General features: G+C 42.9%; 2 protein-coding genes across 4 annotated transcripts in view; one reads left to right on the top strand and one right to left on the bottom strand.

Moving 5' to 3' along the window:
• Positions 1-16,241, top strand: part of LOC149332206 (uncharacterized) — a 17,741-nt gene extending 1,500 nt beyond the window's left edge. The window contains exons 3-17 of one of the 2 annotated variants that reach the window (XM_089557140.1): positions 79-146; positions 2,811-2,968; positions 3,755-3,846; positions 4,241-4,347; positions 4,446-4,548; positions 5,108-5,194; positions 6,149-6,239; positions 6,341-6,392; positions 6,685-6,794; positions 8,857-9,044; positions 11,232-11,323; positions 12,220-12,361; positions 12,979-13,062; positions 13,839-13,948; positions 15,327-16,241. In XM_089557140.1, coding sequence (XP_089413266.1) covers positions 79-146; positions 2,811-2,968; positions 3,755-3,846; positions 4,241-4,347; positions 4,446-4,548; positions 5,108-5,194; positions 6,149-6,239; positions 6,341-6,392; positions 6,685-6,794; positions 8,857-9,044; positions 11,232-11,323; positions 12,220-12,361; positions 12,979-13,062; positions 13,839-13,948; positions 15,327-15,372 — 1,530 coding nt within the window. In that variant the 3' untranslated portion in view covers positions 15,373-16,241. Of the gene's footprint in view, positions 1-75; positions 147-2,810; positions 2,969-3,754; positions 3,847-4,240; positions 4,348-4,445; positions 4,549-5,107; positions 5,195-6,148; positions 6,240-6,340; positions 6,393-6,684; positions 6,795-8,856; positions 9,045-11,231; positions 11,324-12,219; positions 12,362-12,978; positions 13,063-13,838; positions 13,949-15,326 lie in introns of both variants that reach the window. The other variant, XM_089557139.1, reaches the window with a different exon arrangement.
• The window catches only part of LOC149332205 (apoptosis-resistant E3 ubiquitin protein ligase 1), a 98,926-nt gene continuing 96,784 nt past the window's right edge, over positions 16,240-18,381 (bottom strand). For both annotated transcript variants that reach the window (XM_089557137.1, XM_089557138.1), the window contains exon 21: positions 16,240-18,381. In XM_089557137.1, coding sequence (XP_089413263.1) covers positions 18,279-18,381 — 103 coding nt within the window. In that variant the 3' untranslated portion in view covers positions 16,240-18,278.

Here is an 18,381-nt window from a genome sequence, read left to right as displayed (position 1 = left end):
ACTGTGAATGAATGCCTGGCACAGGCCATTTCATGGTTCTCTGCATGCAACCTTTGCTTTCTTTGACTCGTGCAGCAGGACGGATCCAGTGCTGCTAAAGTCCTACTAAATACTGTTGGCTGGAGGCATCTGGAGACGAGCATCAAGTCAGTAGCACTCTCTAGAAGTATTACCGCACATTTTAGTCACATTTGATACGCACACGAGCAATTTATAAGAGTTGCATGGCTCAGCACGTCTAACAAGTCTTGCTGGTATTCCAGGTAGTTCTGATCTTGTTGACTGATAACGGCTAGGATGTAGACAGATGCAAACAGTATCAGATAAAAAATGCACTGCTCGTGAATCATGTGCCTGTCAGGTGAAGCTTACCAGACACAGAATTTCTGGCACATGCACGCAACGCATTTTGAGCAAATGCTTCAGTCTTTGGAGCAAATGCTAATGATATTCGGTCTTGAAAAGTGATCCGCATGTATTGCTGATGCAGGCTGTGTGGTTCTTTCCCATTATGAAAAAGCTTCCAGTGGTTCACATGCAGTCGTATCCTTTGCAAATATACTGTCTGTTTATATCTTAAAATGTGCTTGTCCCTGGTGTTAACGGTGAGCCACAAATGGAAAGTGTGCCAGGCCTTATATGCTACGGTCATCCATTTTCTCAGGCCTGAAAAGAAGGCTGAGGTCTTTATTTGATTTATTTATTTATTTATTTATTTATTTATTTATTTATTTATTTATTTATTTATTTATTAGTACCTCCAATGCCCCTTGGTGTGGGGTATTACATGAGGGATGGGCATAATGTTCAAGTGAAGAGTGGTTCGATGGCAGTCTTGAAGGAATGTGGGTCGGAGTGGTGCACAGCGTCGACAGGCAGTTTGTTCCAGTCCCGAGCGGTCTGAACAAAAAACATAACGAAGATGGGCTGTGGTCTGTGCTGGGGGCGGATAGACGGCTTTAGGATGGCTGATGCGGCTTGACTGTCGATGAAGTGGTAGGATTGCTGAAACATTGAGTGGCGTATGGTAGAATTTGTGAAAAAGGCACAGCCTGAAGATGCAGCGTCGCTTTTCAAGATTAGTAAGGTTAGCCCGTGATTTGAGTGCAGTGACACTGGAATGATAGGAGTAGTCTGAGAAAATAAACCTGGCAGCGCGATTTTGTAGAGCTTCGAGGGTTGATGGGGATCCCAGACTGAGCATGCGTATTCTATTTTAGGTCTGATAAATGTAAGATAAGTAAGTGTTTTGACGGATGCAGAGGCTAGGCGCAAGTTTCGACGGAGGCAACCAAGAGTGCGATTGGCTTCGTTAGTAATGTTCATTATATGCTCTGACCAGGTTAGTGTATCTGAAAGGGTGACGCCAAGGTATTTGTAAGAGTGGACAGATGAGATTACCGAGCCACAAATGGTGTAACTTGATGCCTGATAATTTTTCCGACGGTGAAAGGAAAGCCTCCTCGTCGGCCTCCTTGGAGTCCTTGTCCGGACAAGGACACTCAGTTTTTGAAAGAAGTTATACTGTGTGTTTGGCACTTGATGGTCTGAGTTACTTATGCGCCATAAAACTCAATACAAGCCTTGACAGCACAGTAGTGACCAGCCAGCAATGTGCACAAATAACATTAACTTTAGATTAGCTTGTAGGCTGCCTCATTGACTTCTTTCATAAAGCGTGTTTTTTTAAAGAAATATTGATTTTGGGCATAAGGGAGGGATGCGAATGCACTGAGCTGATGGAGGTTTTCCATATTGTCTAGACTGGTACGGCTTGCATCAGTGATAAGTCTGTGGTACTTTTCCTCAAGGGAATACAATTTAGGTACAATTCCTTCAATTCTTTGCTGCTGAGCACATGTGCTGAATATTGTATCCTGCCGACAAACGATGTTTTGAAAGTGGTGCTTCTTCTGTCTGTCTTTATTTCATGCCTATGTATTTGTTATTGCCACAAAGCTTTTTAATGTTTGTTCATCTTCAGAGGCACCAATACACAACCTTATTATATTACTTTGTCACCCCCACTGGTGAGCAGATTTCTCGAGAATGATTGTAGCCATGAGCAACTGTTTCTACTCTATTCAGTTATATCGTTGGTGCTTTGGTGCCTCATCTAAAAATGCGCTGTCGCCTTTATATGGAGCTTGGCTGAGAGCAACCATTGTTTTGAATTTTATCAACTGCCGTACTCACTTGCTACTATTGTCACCGCCGAGTTGATTGTATGCGGGCACAAGTTTGTCCAATAAGTAGTTTGAGTTCAACAGTAACCTTTTCTCTGTTATTCATACTTGCATTCGTACTGTCAGCCACATGTCGCTATTATGTTTGCAGTGGACTATATATAAGGTGATGGCATAGAAAATATGACAATGTGACAATGGTTTGGTTTGGTTTATGGGGTTTAACGTCCCAAAGCGACTAAGGCTATGAGAGACGCCGTAGTGGAGGGCTCCGGAAATTTCGACCACCTGGGGTTCTTTAACGTGCACTGACATCGCACTGTACACGGGCCTCTAGAATTTCTCCTCCAAAGAAATTCTAGCTGCCGCGGCCGGGATCGAACCCGCGTCTTTTGGGTCAGCAGCCGAGCACCATAACCGCTGAGCCACCGTGGCGGCTATGTGTGACAATGGGCATGCTGTTAGTACGTGTACAGTGTCACTACAGACTGGGCACATTTAAGGCATTTGTAATGTGTTATTTGCTCTTCTTAATCAGTCACTTTTGACGTCAGTGTTGAAGAAGTTCTGCTGTCCATTTCTAGAATGCAGTGATTGCATCACTGATGCCTGCTTTTGGTACAGGTGCCTCCAAGCGGTTGTCGATGGCTGTGGCGCAAGTTTCGAAGGATTCGTAGACCAAAAATTGATCGAGCTTCTCGGCAAGACTGCGCAACATGTCAGCCGCTTTGTCCGCGAGACGACCTTCTGTGTAATCTCGTCACTCGTCACCTGCTGTTCAGGTACGCCTGCCTGCAGTGCCCGTAAGGGGTGCCATGGTCATATGTGATCGGCATGGAATATTCTTAAGTAAATGCCATCCAGTTTTTATTTTTTGTAAAGATTGACTCTATGGCTCTTTGAGCTGCAAAAGATGCCTTTATTGCTGAGAGAATTAAATTCACAAGTGGGACACTTTTTTTCCCCTGGCATTCAATTTAAACTTGTGACATCAGTAATGGAAAGGACTCCGTGATCACTGTTTGGAACTTAATGGTGGTGTGTTCTACCCTCAGAGAGCCTCAGAGATTTGTAATGAAGAAAGAGTATCAATGTCACCGCAGTTTTCTTGTAAAAATGGTCGGTGGTTGCAATGCCTTTACTTCCTTCTTTTGGCCTTTTCTAGCTTATAAAGGCTCTGTTTTCAGCGGAAGTGGCTGGTGTCTTCGTCGTTAGAATGCGGTAATACATAGATACTAGCCAGCTGCAATTAGTACACTGGCCCGTTAATATTTACATGTCGGTGACACTTGCTACTTTAGTTTGACCTAAAATGAAGTTGCTTGGTGCAGTTGGAGGTTTTTAACATTATTTATTAAAAGTTACCACATGACCTTCGCAATTTAGCCAAGTTGCAAGCAGCCGCTTATGTGGATTAACCAACTTGGAGGTTCCCAGCCAAAGCTTTACTTCAGAATTTCATTGCCTGTTTGCTATTTTGTGACCTTTTATATGTTCATGAGAACTGTTTCTGTTGAGCCAGCCGGCATTGCTACTTCAACCAGGACTCTTTTTATTCGCTTTTGCAGCATCGGGCTCAAAGAGCCCCTTTTCTCCAGACCGGTTCGGCCATGACATCACCAAGTGCCTTGCATTTGGTTTGGCCGACAATTGGAGCCAGGTGCAGTAATAATTATTTCTTTCTGCATGTGCCCGATGAATAGCAACATTAGTCTAGCTCAAAGAGATTTTTTTTAAAAATTCACAGGAACATCCAGTTACCTTACATGTTGGCAATGCGATAGCATTAGAAGCTGTTGATGCCTTTACTGGAAGTGGTGTTACTTCTAATATGGTCCTTATTATGACATCATTTCTGGTCTGGTGACATCACTTCTGTCCAACCAATGGGAATTATCCTCTCTGGTGAGGTCACCTCCCTCCAGCCAATGGGAATTATCCTCTCTGGTGATGTCACATCCCTCCAACCAATGGGCGAATTTTATGACAAATTAGACATTTTTTCCCCCCTGATGAGGCTTTTCATGCTTTTTTTTTTCTTTGTCACACTACAGGTTCGCCTTGCAGCTTCGGAAGCAACTAGGAAGTTCTTGCTGTCCTTTTCCGAGAGGGAACGTGAGCTCTTCTTTCCCGACCTCCTGCCTCAGATGTGCCTTAACAGGTAGCGGTCTCTCATAGTGTCACAGAAATTTGCTTTATTTCTAACTTTTTAACCTATTCTAGTTGCTAAGTGTTGTGATGACTGGCCTCAATTTTCAGATACTATACGGCTGATGGAGTACGCATCTACTCCCAGGAGACCTGGCGTCGCATTGCAAAAACAGAGGGCAGGGAGTTGGTTCAGAGGCACATTGCTAGTGTGGTGAGCTCCGTGTGGTTCAGCTCTTATTTTTGAATGGTGTATGTTCAAAGGGAAAATGGAACACCAAGCATTCTTGCACTACGGGATTTACTTATGCCGTTTGCATGGAATCACTAAGAGAAAGCAAATTCACGTCTTCTGAAGTATTTAGATGGCACCTCACATTCTGTTGACAACATTGTGAATGCAATTTGGAGGTCCTAATGTTTCAAGCTAGATGAGTGCGATAATTTGACCTCCAATAGGCAAAGGCATGAGTTATGACAGCGGTCTGCACATTATGTTAGCTAAGTAGATTCTTGTGTATTAACTTGCCGATGACAACTTGTATGCTCTATCACTGAGCGATTCAGGCCTAGAAAGCAGCAGTTGCCTGACAGCTCTGTTGTGGTTTCTGAGAGCTTTGTATGTGCAGCCTTCAATATGTTTTGTTGGGGTTGAACAGGGAACACTTTTTTTGTAGAGTTAGCATGCCTGTAATCTATTTGTGGTTTACTTTTCATTGCATGCAGCCTGTACTCTGCTTATTGTCTGCTTTTTTTTTATATTTGCTTTGTAGGTTAACTATTACACATCCCAGGCAGCTGCGGAGAACCATGCCGTTCGGGAAGCTGCATGTGCCTGCATTGCAGAACTTGCTTCCAAGGTATGTAGTGACATCTTGTGCTATGTGCAGTGCCATATTCCTTGCCCCTCCCCCTTAATATACCTAGCTTGCAGTGAGTATGATGCATGATAGTAAGGCACTCTTGTCTCACTTCACATCCCAGGTTAGCTGACCTTTGCTTAGATTTGTTAACTATTAACGTGTAATAACCACAGCGGGTAGGATGCTACTTCCATTGTCACGATTTCACTCTGGACTGAAGGTTGGTAGTGGGGTTTTGCCTTGCCCCAAGTTTTGTTGCAGTACTTGCCTGTTTCATGTGAAATAATCTTCAGTGTGCTGCCTTGTTGCAGTATAAAACAAACAAACCAATAAGAAAGGCAGAATTTTGTGATGCACATAACAGTGAGTTCATCTGTGAGGAACAAAACTGCAGTGCCTGTAACACCTTGAGCACCTGCTTTGTTTTAAAAAGATCAGTAACTCATTCTTAATTCTTCGAACTTCCTCCGCTGAGGTGTCCGCGGTTCTTTCATTATGTCTGGAAGGTGCTTGATGTTTATAGTCACAGGTGAAGCTGCTCTCCGTTGCAGTGTGATATTTTGCCGTTTTAGCTGAGTATCCGCGCGGGCGACCATACTGGAAATTAGTATGGAAGAAAAAAAAAGGCATCTGATCTGGGAGAACGCAGTATTAAACAAAGTTCATGTCAAAATATACCTCTGGGTAGTTTATGCTCAGTACAGCCACCAAAAAAGCCCAGAGAAGTGATTACACAAATAAAAAAAAAATTGCAGCAATCAGTAGGGGCTTTGTGGTGATGCCCGAGTCCTGTTTGTTAGAAACTGTGCCTAACTAATGATTTTCATTTATAGTATGTGTATGTTGGGGTATGTTAGTGCGTGCGATGTCTTAGCTTGGACTGTGTGTAATGTGGAGTGAACATCGTTGAAGTGTTTTATGATACAGAATCTCAATGTCAATTTCTTTCAGATTGCCCATGACGCCGTGAGGCCGTACGTGTGCCGACTTTTCAGAACCCTTCTTGTCTGCTTCCGAGACCCTTCGTGGGCAGTCCGGGATGGTGAGTGTGTTCGTATTATACTTTCTTTTTTAAAGTGTTTTTTACATTGTACATTGTCGTTTCTGAAATGTTGAATTGTTTTTTTTAACCTCTTTTTGCAGCCGCTTGTCTTGCTTGCGGGAACTTCGTGCTGTGCTACCCTGAAGAGTCGAAGTAAGTGGCTCCCCCTGGAAGCATTCGACTTTATCAAGTGAGACGACATTTCTAAACAGCAATAATAAGAGAAAACTGGCATTTATCTTGTCTCGTGCTTATAATACGAGAATTATCTTGTTTTTCTATAATGCTCGAAAGCATAGGTGCGTTCTATTTTTTTTAAAGTTGTGTATATTGTTCTCTGATAGACTCAACAGAAATGAATCCACTTGTTGTGTAAAGCCATTAAGATGTACCATTGTAGTTGAGCGCTGGGATTGAGTCATATCTTTGGCCGTTTTATCTCTAGGGCATCTTTGAAGACTGTCTATCCGTTGTTCTTTAACAACCTGCAAGATTGTATACCATCTGTGCGGCAAGGGGCTGCAGCCGCTCTCGCCAACGTTGTTAGAGCTTACGGTATGTGTGAGCGTGAACCTTTCTTTCGTTATGTGCTAGCACGAGAGGCTTTTGGTTGATGTTAACTAGCACTAAGTACATGTGTTATTTTGTACAACGTAGTACATGAGTTACCATATCAGCCTTATTTTTCTGTGTATATGTATGTATATGCACCTGTAAGTATTGTGCTGTGTAGGTACGATTTAGTTTTCTGTTAGTTCTTGTGAATTATGTTCTGTTTTGATGTACCCAGTGTTTGCCTCTTGTTACTGAAATACTTTTTGATATTGTAACCCCCCTCACACAATGCCCGTTGGGGCCTGTGAGGTTCAATAAATAAATAAATAAAAATAAATAAACAGTTTATGGCAGTGCCAGAACTTCATTTTAACGTGTAAACTTGTTTGGTGTGACGCTGCTCTATACGTTATGAGAACTGCCTGGGCTTAACGTTTTATTGTATTCATAGCCAGGTATATTAGCAGTTTAAATATATGAATGTGGCACGTATTCCTAAGGTGGATTAGTATGTCGCCAGGTGAAGCAGCAAAAATGCTTTAAGGGGGAATCCTGGTCTTTGAGACCAAAAAATGACCAAAAAAACGATTTTCAAAAAATGACATTTGTGGAATTTACAGCTATTATTTTCCAACTGTACCAATTTTTTCCTTCATGAAATCGACATTTTGATCGCAATATTAAATTCAGATCATCATGTGGGCTCAATTTATGCAGGAGGAGACAGTTTAATGGCATGAAAATTTCGGACATCTGGCTGTCTTAGTATGTTGATATCTCAACATGTAGGACAGACAGAGATGTCGTACTGTTTGCTGGGGGAAGCTGAAGGCACAGTGTGTGCAATAATCAAAGCAGATTTGTTCAATTGCACTTTAAAAATTTATAATACCGCAAAGTTTATCGATGCATTACATTCACACATTGAACATTGATATTCAAAGTGCTGTAAAATTACTAATGAGGGTAAAATGGAAAAATGGTTTTGATTATTGCACTCTTTACTCACCATACTATGTAGCCATAAATTAAAAATGATTTTTTATTGAGCAGTTTTTTTTTGCACCGAGGTACTAATGAATGACTAATTAAAATAAATTATCTTGGGAAGTGACTAATTTATGAGAAAGTGAATTTCATTGTTGAAATCAGTATAAGGAACTGAGCAAGGCGGTGCAGTTTCATTAGGACTGGACTAACAATAAGGAAAATAGGTCTAAGACCAGTGTCCCCCCTTAAAGGTGCACTGAAGAGGATTCTGAACTTGTCTTTTTGCCGCGGGAACTTGATCTACACGTTCCTACCATTCTTAGAAACTGCGACTTACTGCCCTGTGTGGCCAATTTCCCTAATTAAATCGAATTAACGTCTGGCTCCCACCTTTTTTTTTTAATTCTCCCTCGTACGGTGGGCGGAGTCGACCAACGCATGAAGTGCTTTTTAGCCAGCTCCGTAGAGGCTTTGCTTTCGCTTTATTTTGTTTTTTAGGTTTCCATGAATAAATAGTTTCATTCGCAGATAATTTAGCCGCAAAATAAGCCCACAGAAATAAAAATACGCGCGGACTATTTGCTACTACGGACTACTACGTATTACTCCGCCGATGGCAGAGCGGCAAGCCGGCACGGGACTGGGTGAAAGGCACTCCACGCGTTGGTCGACTCCGCCCACCGTACAGGGGAGAATTAAAAAAATAAAAGCGGGAGCCGGACGTTAATTTGATTTCATTAGGGAAATTGGCCACACAGGGCAATAAATTGAAGTTTCTAAGAAAGCTCTGAATGTGTAGATCGAGTTCCCACGGCAAAAGGACAAGTTCAGAATTCTCTTCAGTGCACCTTTAATATAGGGAAGATTGTTGTAGCATGTTGAGGCTGTATTGGATAGATTACATGTGGAAAACAGTTTGCTGTCGCGAAGAGAGCAGGTGGGAAAAGAGGTGGGAAAACAGAAAAATACATTTTCATAGTTTGTGGTACAACCTTGCCTTAACTGCTTTGTGTGCATGCACAAGTTGAGCCGTTACATGCGCATGACAATGCGCCCGCTTGCCTCGCTACAGGCCAAGAAGCCTTCCAAGTAGTGAAAGCCAAAATCACCGAAGGCCTGGCCGGCGTGGCGAAGCAGCCGGCCGAGAGTCTGGTGTACAGGGACGTGCAGGGCTGGGGTTCGACCAGCGCCAACCCAGGTAGTTTCAAAGCCATCAAGAAGGCCCACGACAATGACCCAGCCCTGCACAGCAATCAACAGGTGTGCACCATACGTAGCGATAATGCCTCCTTTTGTCGAGATGCACGAGGAAGGAAGCATGGTCCTGGGATACGAAGACACCTGCTGTTGCATGTTGCCTGCTTTCAGCGAGGTCGACGTGGTATGCGTGTCTTCCTTGCCAGACACTGGGATCTGTTGCACGTTTGGAGAAGTAGTGTGGGATGCTTTAGAGGAACAGCACAATGCTGCAGAACAGCTCAGTGATGCTATATGCAACGTTAATGCCTTGCAGCGTGACTTTTTTCCTCAAATTAAAAAGATATGGGCACTGGCATGCATTGTGCAATCATAACTGTAATGCATTTGATTAGTTTTGCACTTTAGTCTATATAGTGCCTTCTTTATTTTTCACAGTCCAATGCTGCCGGCTAGTGTGGCATTTTAATTCTATACTTTTGTGAAAGCTTTAGTTTTACATGGAGCGACTTGTTATGGTTATTATGTTAGACTTCTTTTATCATTCAACACTGTGCATAAAACAAGGCTTACTACTGGCTTCCTGTCTTTCTGGAATGTTTTGTGATTTTGCTGCTAGGAGATAAGCACTTGTACAGTCTCGGACAAAAGTTTGTGGGACGCAGTTTTGCAGAAAATAATTTATTCCTGCATGGTCATGCTAACGAGGTTAATGAAAAGCATAGAATCATGAGGGGACATGCGTGGTCTTCCACTGTAACAAATACCAGCTGACTGGGATGCAGCAATAAATTATTTTCTGTGAATCCGCATCTCACACACTTTTGTCCTGCATAAAGCTGCTTAAAGTCTTTGGTGTTTCTTTTCACTCTCAAGAGCACATTCTTCCCCTGCTAGACTAGACACATGTCATCGGGAGAAATTTTTGAATCAGTGGTCTTTAATAGGACTGAAATCGCCAGGCTGCTACAGTTTCATGCAAGTGCTGCTATAAATAGTGCTGTCATAAGTTTTTTATTTTCCCATACATATAATGTTTCAGTGACGTAAAGCTGCCACAGTTGTGTTTCCATGTTTTCTTTCTTCACATTTATTTACCAAGAAAAATATGTAATTCAACAAACGCAACTTGTTAAGGTTTCTGTATGAAGTGTTGAAAGCAAAAACTGCTGTAACTATTGAGTTTGAACCAAATGCAAAGACACATTAGGTAGCGTAACTGGTTTTGACATCTCTTCATGGTGACGCAATCAAATGTGCAGTCAGGCCGGAATGAAATGTGAACAGCGCCTGTGAAGAAAACACAACATTTTACCTCTGCACTTTCAGCTGCGGTATACAGCTGTCCTGATTCACGTTTCTGGGTAAAGAGTCAACCGAAATACATATGCACAAACCAGTTGTAAAGGAGTATCTCGCTGTACAGAGTAGAAAAGTCCGGCTTATGCCTGTTCGCGTTTCATTCTGATGTGACTGTACATTTAAAGGTATGCATGCAAGTGTGGCTAAATGCACATTAGGCAACATTATAAGCTGCAAGGAAGTGATTGTTATGCATTTTTCAGCATGTTATATACTAGTTCACAGTATTTACCTTGCCATGAGTGTCGCATGTTATCATGAATGTGCTGCATGCGGGAGCTCATGCTTTCTTTGCTGAAAGGCATGTGGGAGATAACTTTTGGCTTTGTAGTAGTTATAGCTGTCTGTCTTTATCCTTTCACAATGATTTAAACTTTATAAAAACTTTGAACAAATACAACTGAATACAAACTTAATACAAAACAGTTAAATACAATTAGATACATGCAGTGCAACATTAAAAGCTGTAAGGAAGTGAATGTTGCACAGTTATTAAGCACTTTGTGCTACTTGTTTTGCCATGATTGAAGCATGTTTGCATGCAAGCGCCCTGTGTGAGAGTTTGTGTTTTCAGTGCTGAAAGGCTCAAGAAAGGTTACTGTCATGGCCGACAAGTAATTAGTTGAAGAGTTTTATATGTCAATGAGAGTAGTGTCTGTGATGCGAAGCTCGCTTTGGGATGCATACTGCATTGTCTTTGTTAATGAGCTTTGTGGTTGTTCACTCTCATTCATTCTTTTCAAAAGATGCGTTATCTGCTTCAGCTGTTGAGCAGTTTAGCATGGTTTAAAGTTATGGCATGCGGCTCTTTAATTTGTTGTATCTGTTGTCAAAACTGTTACGCTAGTTCACTGACCTTTGTTCTTCCCTTTTTTTTTTTCTTTTAAGACTTTTTCCTGTGAAAGCCTTGCCCCAAGATCTGGACTGCCGACAGACTGGAACTATAAAAAGCCGTCAGAGCCTTGGGAGCTAGCTGATGGGTATGTGTCTGGCAAAGCTGTATTGTGCATTTTCTGCTGGCCCACATACTGGCGTTGAACAAATGGCAATCCTCATGCAAATTGTGTTCCTTTGTGGTAGTTACACTATGGTCTTACGATCTTGGCTGTTGCTTCTATCATGAATGCCTATGTGAAAAGTACACGTTATACAGGAGCCATTAGCACAACTCTGCTGTCCGTTTGAGAACAGCAGGGATGGGTTATGAATTGCGTGTAGACCTGTCGGTGTTGTTTTTCTTAACAAACTGCACAATACACTAATGCGTTTGTGACTGGCACAACTAATGATGGAATGGTATAAAAAAAAATATCCACCTTAGGTGCATAGCAGCGGTTCATGTCTCAACTTACACCCTTCTTGCTTAAGATCCACGCAAAAATGAGCATACAGGCAGCATCTATGCTGAATGACACAGTCTACTTATAAGCAATTACAGTATGGTTAGTTCTAATATAAAGTGGGTAAAAGGCAAATTGGGGCTTGAGGCACGAGTGTTAGAAGTGCTTGGGGAACCCGTAAAGCACTGCAAAGCTCTCATAAAGTTTGCATTTACTGTCATGAGCTGTGGACTTTGTGCCAGGAGATTAAGTTCATTGCGCGCATTCTTAGCGCATTCGTTGCATGATTAAATACGATATATTTATGCGCATTGTTCGCACAGTGCCATCAGTATGGTTAAAAAAAAAAAATCCAACACAAACTGGGGGTTCTTGAATGTGTTTTACCCAGTTCTCGTTTTAATCTGCAACTTGTTTTGCCGATTCTCTCCCGTTGGTCATAATACGCTCACCTTCCTTTACACGTGGTCCCCCGTCGCATGCCTGTGACTTGTGGTGCACATTTGTATATATGCCGAGGTTCTCTGTTCTTCCAGGTGCATCCACCTGATATCGGAGCTGTCCCAGGTACCTCAGGTGTCGACGAGTGTCGCTGAATTCCTGCCCGCCCTGTCCGAGGCTTCGAGGCACCGACATTACACCCACCATGTGGTGCTGCTGGAGACACTATGCAATCAGGTGAGAAGCAGTTTCTTGTTTGTTTGTTTGTTGTTCACACTGTGGCCGCAGTGAGGTGGTATGTAGCAGGAATCATTTGCTATCATGTGATTATGATCTGATGCACTGTGCCCTCATTGCGTTGCAGTGGTGAGCGCTGTGAAGGTTGTGCCGATTCGTTGATCAGAAAGCTGGCAAAACTTGAAGTCAAGCTACCCTTAGCTTTCCTTCGTAATGACATGGCTCCAACTATGCGCCTTAGTACACATACCAGCAGTGACATGTACAAATGCTGCTTCTCCGAACGGGAAGCTAGGTTCCCCTCTTGTTCACGGTGCAGTTATCACAAGTGGCACTTGAATGTTGGGTTGTTGAAGGGCCCTTAAAAACATTCCTCTTGGTATTCTCACTATTGCAATTAGGGAGGTAATGACTGCGAAATGGGTAGAATTGTGGAATGGTGAATTCGCGCGTTGAAGGCTGTAAGGGAGCATTTGGTTCGTAGCAGAGGGAGCAGGTTGTTTCGCGTTTAATTTTCAAGATGATGGTATTCACCTGCCCCGTACAAGTTGCTAAATGTGCGGCTGAAGACTTGCTGACGTATTTGTTCCTGGCATTCGCTTTTCGTTTCCCCGCAGCTGCCAAACATGGTGAAAGGCGTGGGAAAGCGGACATTCAAGGCACACATTGAGCTGTTCTTTGAGCCCATCTTCTACAGCCTGGTAGGTGGGGAACTGGATGGTCTTGGAGTGTCTTGGAACATTTGTGTGTTCATCATTGCATAGTTTTGACACTTGGCTGCTGAGCAAGGTCTCATGCAGCACAGATAATTGGCCTAATATTGGAAATTGGTGGTTTCACTCTGTTCCTTTGTAGGAGCGTAATTTGCCGATACATTTTTAATATTGGCCAATAGCTGTGCTGCGGGGGATATCCGAGTCAATCGTGAGCACGAACTAGAGGCTTGACTGCTGTTATACTCGACACTAACTGAAGGTCTCCACTATTTGAATGTTGTTATGCGGCTTGCACGTGAGGGGAGAATGCGGGGATAAATGCTAATGTAGGTCGACGCTTTCATAAGATGTACTAGATGCGTCCACAGTTTGTTGGAACTCTGTAGGTGTGTCGCGGTGTGCGACTTTGCTTGCCTCATCATTTCTTACCTTCAGCACTTTCGACATCATGTACTTCATTAAACTTTATTGACTGACTTTATTGGCATAGTCAAGATGCTGAGGATCTTGACTATGTAAAATTGTCCGCTCCAAATCGAGCTCCATAAACTGAGGAGGTAAAAATGTGGGCGGAGCTTGTCCCAATCCAGTGTGATGTCATTGCTTGTTGACATAAAACTATTGATGCTGGTGTGTGGTTTGCGTCACTCTAAAGAAGTGATAAAGAAGTGACGCTTGTGCTGTGTTTTGCAAATTATGTCACTTTAGGTGGTGCAAGGCTAAGCACACTTAGGTGCTTTATTTATTTTTTGTTTTTTCAGAACTGTGAGAACTCGTTGACGTCCAGTGCAGCAAGTCAGTGCTTGAATCAGCTCTCAAGTTTGTTTGGACCGAGTATTCTGAGGGCCAGGGTGGAACAGTGGAACTCGAGGTAATTATTTTTGCGCCTTTACTTTTTTTGTGTTAATTTCTTTGGTACCATTTGTGTGAAATTTTAACCTGGTCTAAAACATACATGGCATACTGGAGCAGTGGCTAGAGCAGAGTGAGTTGCATTACTTGGCAATAATACTATAATGTAATTTATTATGCAAAATGCCACAGGGTTCTGCGAGCTCTTACACCTCCTGCGACACAATGCAAGCTGCAGTATGGTGTTGTGGTCTTGGTCTGTTTTACTGGAGGCCATGCCAGCATTGAACAGAGAACTTCAGTAATTGTTCAGTTGAAAGCATGAACTAAATTCCTCTGTAAGCATAGTTATTTCTACAATTATCTGTTGTGTGGCTACAAGGCATCTTGAATTGTGTATAAAGTAGAAACTTGTTGGTACATTTAAAAAGGAACTGCGTAAAAAAAGATGTGGCTGTTGAATGAGATACAAATGCATTTTTTGGCACTTTCACGCGATAAAATTATTGATTAGCATTACTTGGCCCCGATTTGAAACTATATTCCATGTTTTAGTGCAGAATTTAGTATGCATTGGCGTTGTCTTTATCTCTGAAGAAACTTCGCAACACATCTGTTCCAGCTATGGCGATGGCAAATGGGGCCGAGATCTTTTTCTAGTCATTTTCGGATGCTCCTTCTGCTTGCACATATGCACTGCGGGGAAGCCGCCACTACAGCCGACTGTCTGTTTATTTTTTTTTATGCCGCGTTCCCCAGACTCGGCTCGATTGTATATAAGCATATCGTGGTAGTTTCCCCCACCCCCTAATCCTTTATGCACTGTGAAGGAGCTTGTTTCTTCTCCCATTCTTGTATGTCGGCGCAGCTTTTTTTTATTTAATGCTTCGCCCCCTTTGCACATAGGCCCTGCAGAGAAGCTACCGTGGCGGGCGACTGCCGCTTCGTTCATGCTGCATGGCTCAGTTTCAACCCACTAGCTCGGGTGCACAGGAAATGTATTATACAACCAGCATTTTTCGATATTTTAAACGTAGTAGCTTGGAAGTTGCAATATCTGGGACGATATTACCTGGCAGAAAATAGCGCAACTCTGTGGAACATATTTATTGCCCATGATTTCGAGTGTATGAACCGGTAATGCAACACCGAGGTTCTACTGTAATTAAATTTTGTGTTTTGTATGCATTTACAGAAATTTGCTCTTTCCTGCAAGATAGAGAATGTGCATTCTTACTTGACACCTACATTTGGTGCACATTCTACAGCGACGTTTCCACAAAAATGCTTTCTACAGCGTTCTACAGCGACGTTTCCACAAAACAATAGAAGTCCTTTTTTCTTGGTTGTGTTAAAAAGAGCTCTCGTCATCATCAGAGTTTCTTTTCTCTTTGCAGGTACTTAGAACAGCTCGATGCCAACCTTCACATAGCTGGTCTCTGAACGCAGCTGCGTTAACATCCAAGCCACGACGTATCAAGCCTGCGTGCCACAGCGGAACTTAATTTGTGTACCTCACTTTCTTTCCTTGCACATAGCGGTGCGGAGCACCCTTGCTAAAATACATAATCTAGAAAGAGTGGCTGAGCAGCCACAATTGTGAGTAACCAATCATTCCACACAGAGTTGACCCGAGGGGACCGTCGCTGCAAGTGGGGAAAAAAAAAAAAAAAGTTTCCCACCCAGCCAATCACTTAGGCAGCTGTGCAAAGAAAGTGAGCCCTCGATTAACTATCGAACAACTGATAACTACTATCTCCTTCCCACATATCACTTGAAGGAAAATTGGGCATCTATGCCTTCCTTCCTTGGTATTGTTCCAACAGCACGAGCACATCTGTATGTTAGTATTTGTCACGAATACTACTGCCATCCCAGGGTGATAATGCAGCAATGTTGCTTTCCACTCTTCCTACTTTGTGATGCCCTTTCCATTCCCTCCCCTGTCTTTTTGCAAGCTAGGTCTAGTCTAAAAAGACTGTTTGCAAGTAACCAAGTTGTTTGTGGCTTGTCTATAACGGTCACTCTCGTCGGTGTTCTTCTCCCTAGTGATTGTTTTTTTTTTCTTAATAAACACTTTCAAAGTACGCTTGCAGCAGGTTTTCCTGTTGGTTTTACTTGTGCCACTGCAGTCGTCGGCATCAATGGGCTATGCAAATGTACTACAAAGCATTACGTGCTTTCAGTCCCAACAAAGACTAGTAAAGCCGTGCGTGTGCATTCTTCTCGCTTTATTAAGCCTAACGGTGTTTGTTATATAAATAGAAGTGTGCCATGCTTTTCATGTTGTAATAAAACAAGAACGCTGCATACTTGGTGTAAAACTTGTTTAATTTGCAAAACATGCGTCTCTCTCCAGCACGATCCGGAGAAATGGAGTGGATACCAGAACGGAAAAGCGTTTTCACTTTAACACCACTCACTTACAATGTGAGGCGTAATACAGGACAGAAATGGAGCGGATACTGAAAATAATGTATTAAACATTACAGTACATGAACATCCGCCACTTGCAATGCAAGGCGTAAGACGGGACAAAAAGAAATAAGCCGCTTAAATGTACTAATTATGCCTCCTTGAATAATGGTGGCATACGCGGTGCCATATGACAAGGATGAAAAACCTGTTCTTGCGCCCTTCAGCACAGCGAGGCTGTAAATTCTGTTGCATGACCGTGTACTAACCGTGTCTGAATGGCACAAAATGACGGCAAACACACTGCCTATCTCTTCAGTTCGCAAAAATGGTTATTAAAAGGCTTCTGAGTCTCGTAGCTGATAGTACAGCTAGTAGTGTTAGTGAGGAACTAGGTTCTAAGAAAGGAACTGTGGAGCTCGCTACACCACGAAAAGGAGAAAAAAAAAAGTTTCCTTGGCCATGCCTGCTTACGGCAACACAGAGTCGCAGCAAAACATGATATACAAAACATGACTAGACAGCAGTCTTCTTCTTGGCATCAAAAAAGGAATGCTACAAGGTCACGACACATAGCAAAAGTATAGATTAATAGTGGTCCCCTAATGCACGCTAAAATGGAATAGCAAGTTTACTATACACGAGGCTTGTCCAAATGAAACACGGACTAAGGCAGCGGTTCAGAGATTGCAACGTTTTCATGCTGAACATGAAATGTAGCAGTAGATGGCGTTTCAGTGGGAGTGAAATGCATAACATGCACGTTGAAATTTCCGGTGCTAACCACCACAGTTGGAATGCCAAGTTTCATTTGGACAATGCTTTGAGAAATGCATTTGCTTCTGCCATATTACGAAGGGCAATCTTTTTGCAAACTGTTAAGCACTATTAAGCACAACGGGAAAGGAAGCTTAACACGTCAGCGTTTCGAAATTATGCAATGAGCTTAACAAATACAAATTACAGAATGGGACAAAGAACGATGTAAAGCAACAACACATTCAGCATACTATGTGTAACCTTTCGAGCCGACGTTTAGCCTGTGACAGCACGCTTCACTTTCCCGGTGCCTTGTAAAGCTTGTAGAGAGCCTACATTCATAGATAAGTTTTGTGTGGCAAGCTAAAAATGGTAATGTGGACACTTTGAAAAATCTTGCATACAGCTTATGCTGAGGCCTGGCAGGTATTGGAGCTAGCAAAGAGCAATAACTACATGTTTCCGCGAGATTTCCGCCGTTGGAAGATGCGTGCTACACTTTGACGGTAGATTTGACAAAAACTGTTCCAGCTACAGCAAGTGCTCGAGGAATGAATGACTCAAGTACACAACAGAGGATAGATTGTTATTATTACGAAGCCTATAAATGCTGCATCAAAAAATGCCACCGCTTGTACACACCTCGTCGGTGTTGCGAGCCAATCGCCGCTGACGTTGCCAAAGCACCCTTGAACCGAAGAGCAAGTTCAAAGTATAACTAGCAGCAGTGAGCAATGCATTCAATGGAAAGCTACTGTGCTACTGTGTGCATTGCATAATTTGACACGTCAACAATGGCTTGTGGAAACGAAAGGCAGAAACGAAATTGCCAGAAAAAACCAGTGGGATCACTGCGGTGCGGCGTACACACGGCACCAAGGCACATCAGAAGTGTCCATTCGTTGCTGTGCCAGTCAAATTCGTACCGGACTACGTTTCACCACCCATCACCAGCCTGGAACTGCTTTGCACAAAATGCAAGAAACTGAGCTTGTCTTTTTCTTCGCCAAGAAGAAATGCTTGGCGCCAGTCTTGCCAACTTTGTCATAGCACCAACCACAAGAGTCCATGCATTGGTGAGGCCAAGTGTGTGCGCCCACGATTGGTTGTAATGCATTGCGCTGGACCCTCTTGGCGAATGTGACGGCAGCAGGGCGAGATTCACAAAAAGCAGATCAGATCATGCCGAAGCCTTCTGTGCCTTCGTTGATGGATAGCCTCAGGGCCCGCTCGAACTGCTCGTAAGAGTCGTAGTCGGGAAGGCACAGCTGATTGAAA

This window comes from Amblyomma mixtum, chromosome 8 (assembly GCF_055824585.1).
Source record: "Amblyomma mixtum isolate Tamu chromosome 8, ASM5582458v1, whole genome shotgun sequence".
Taxonomy (NCBI): Eukaryota; Metazoa; Arthropoda; class Arachnida; order Ixodida; family Ixodidae; genus Amblyomma; species Amblyomma mixtum.
This window is presented reverse-complemented; position numbering and strand designations above follow the sequence as displayed.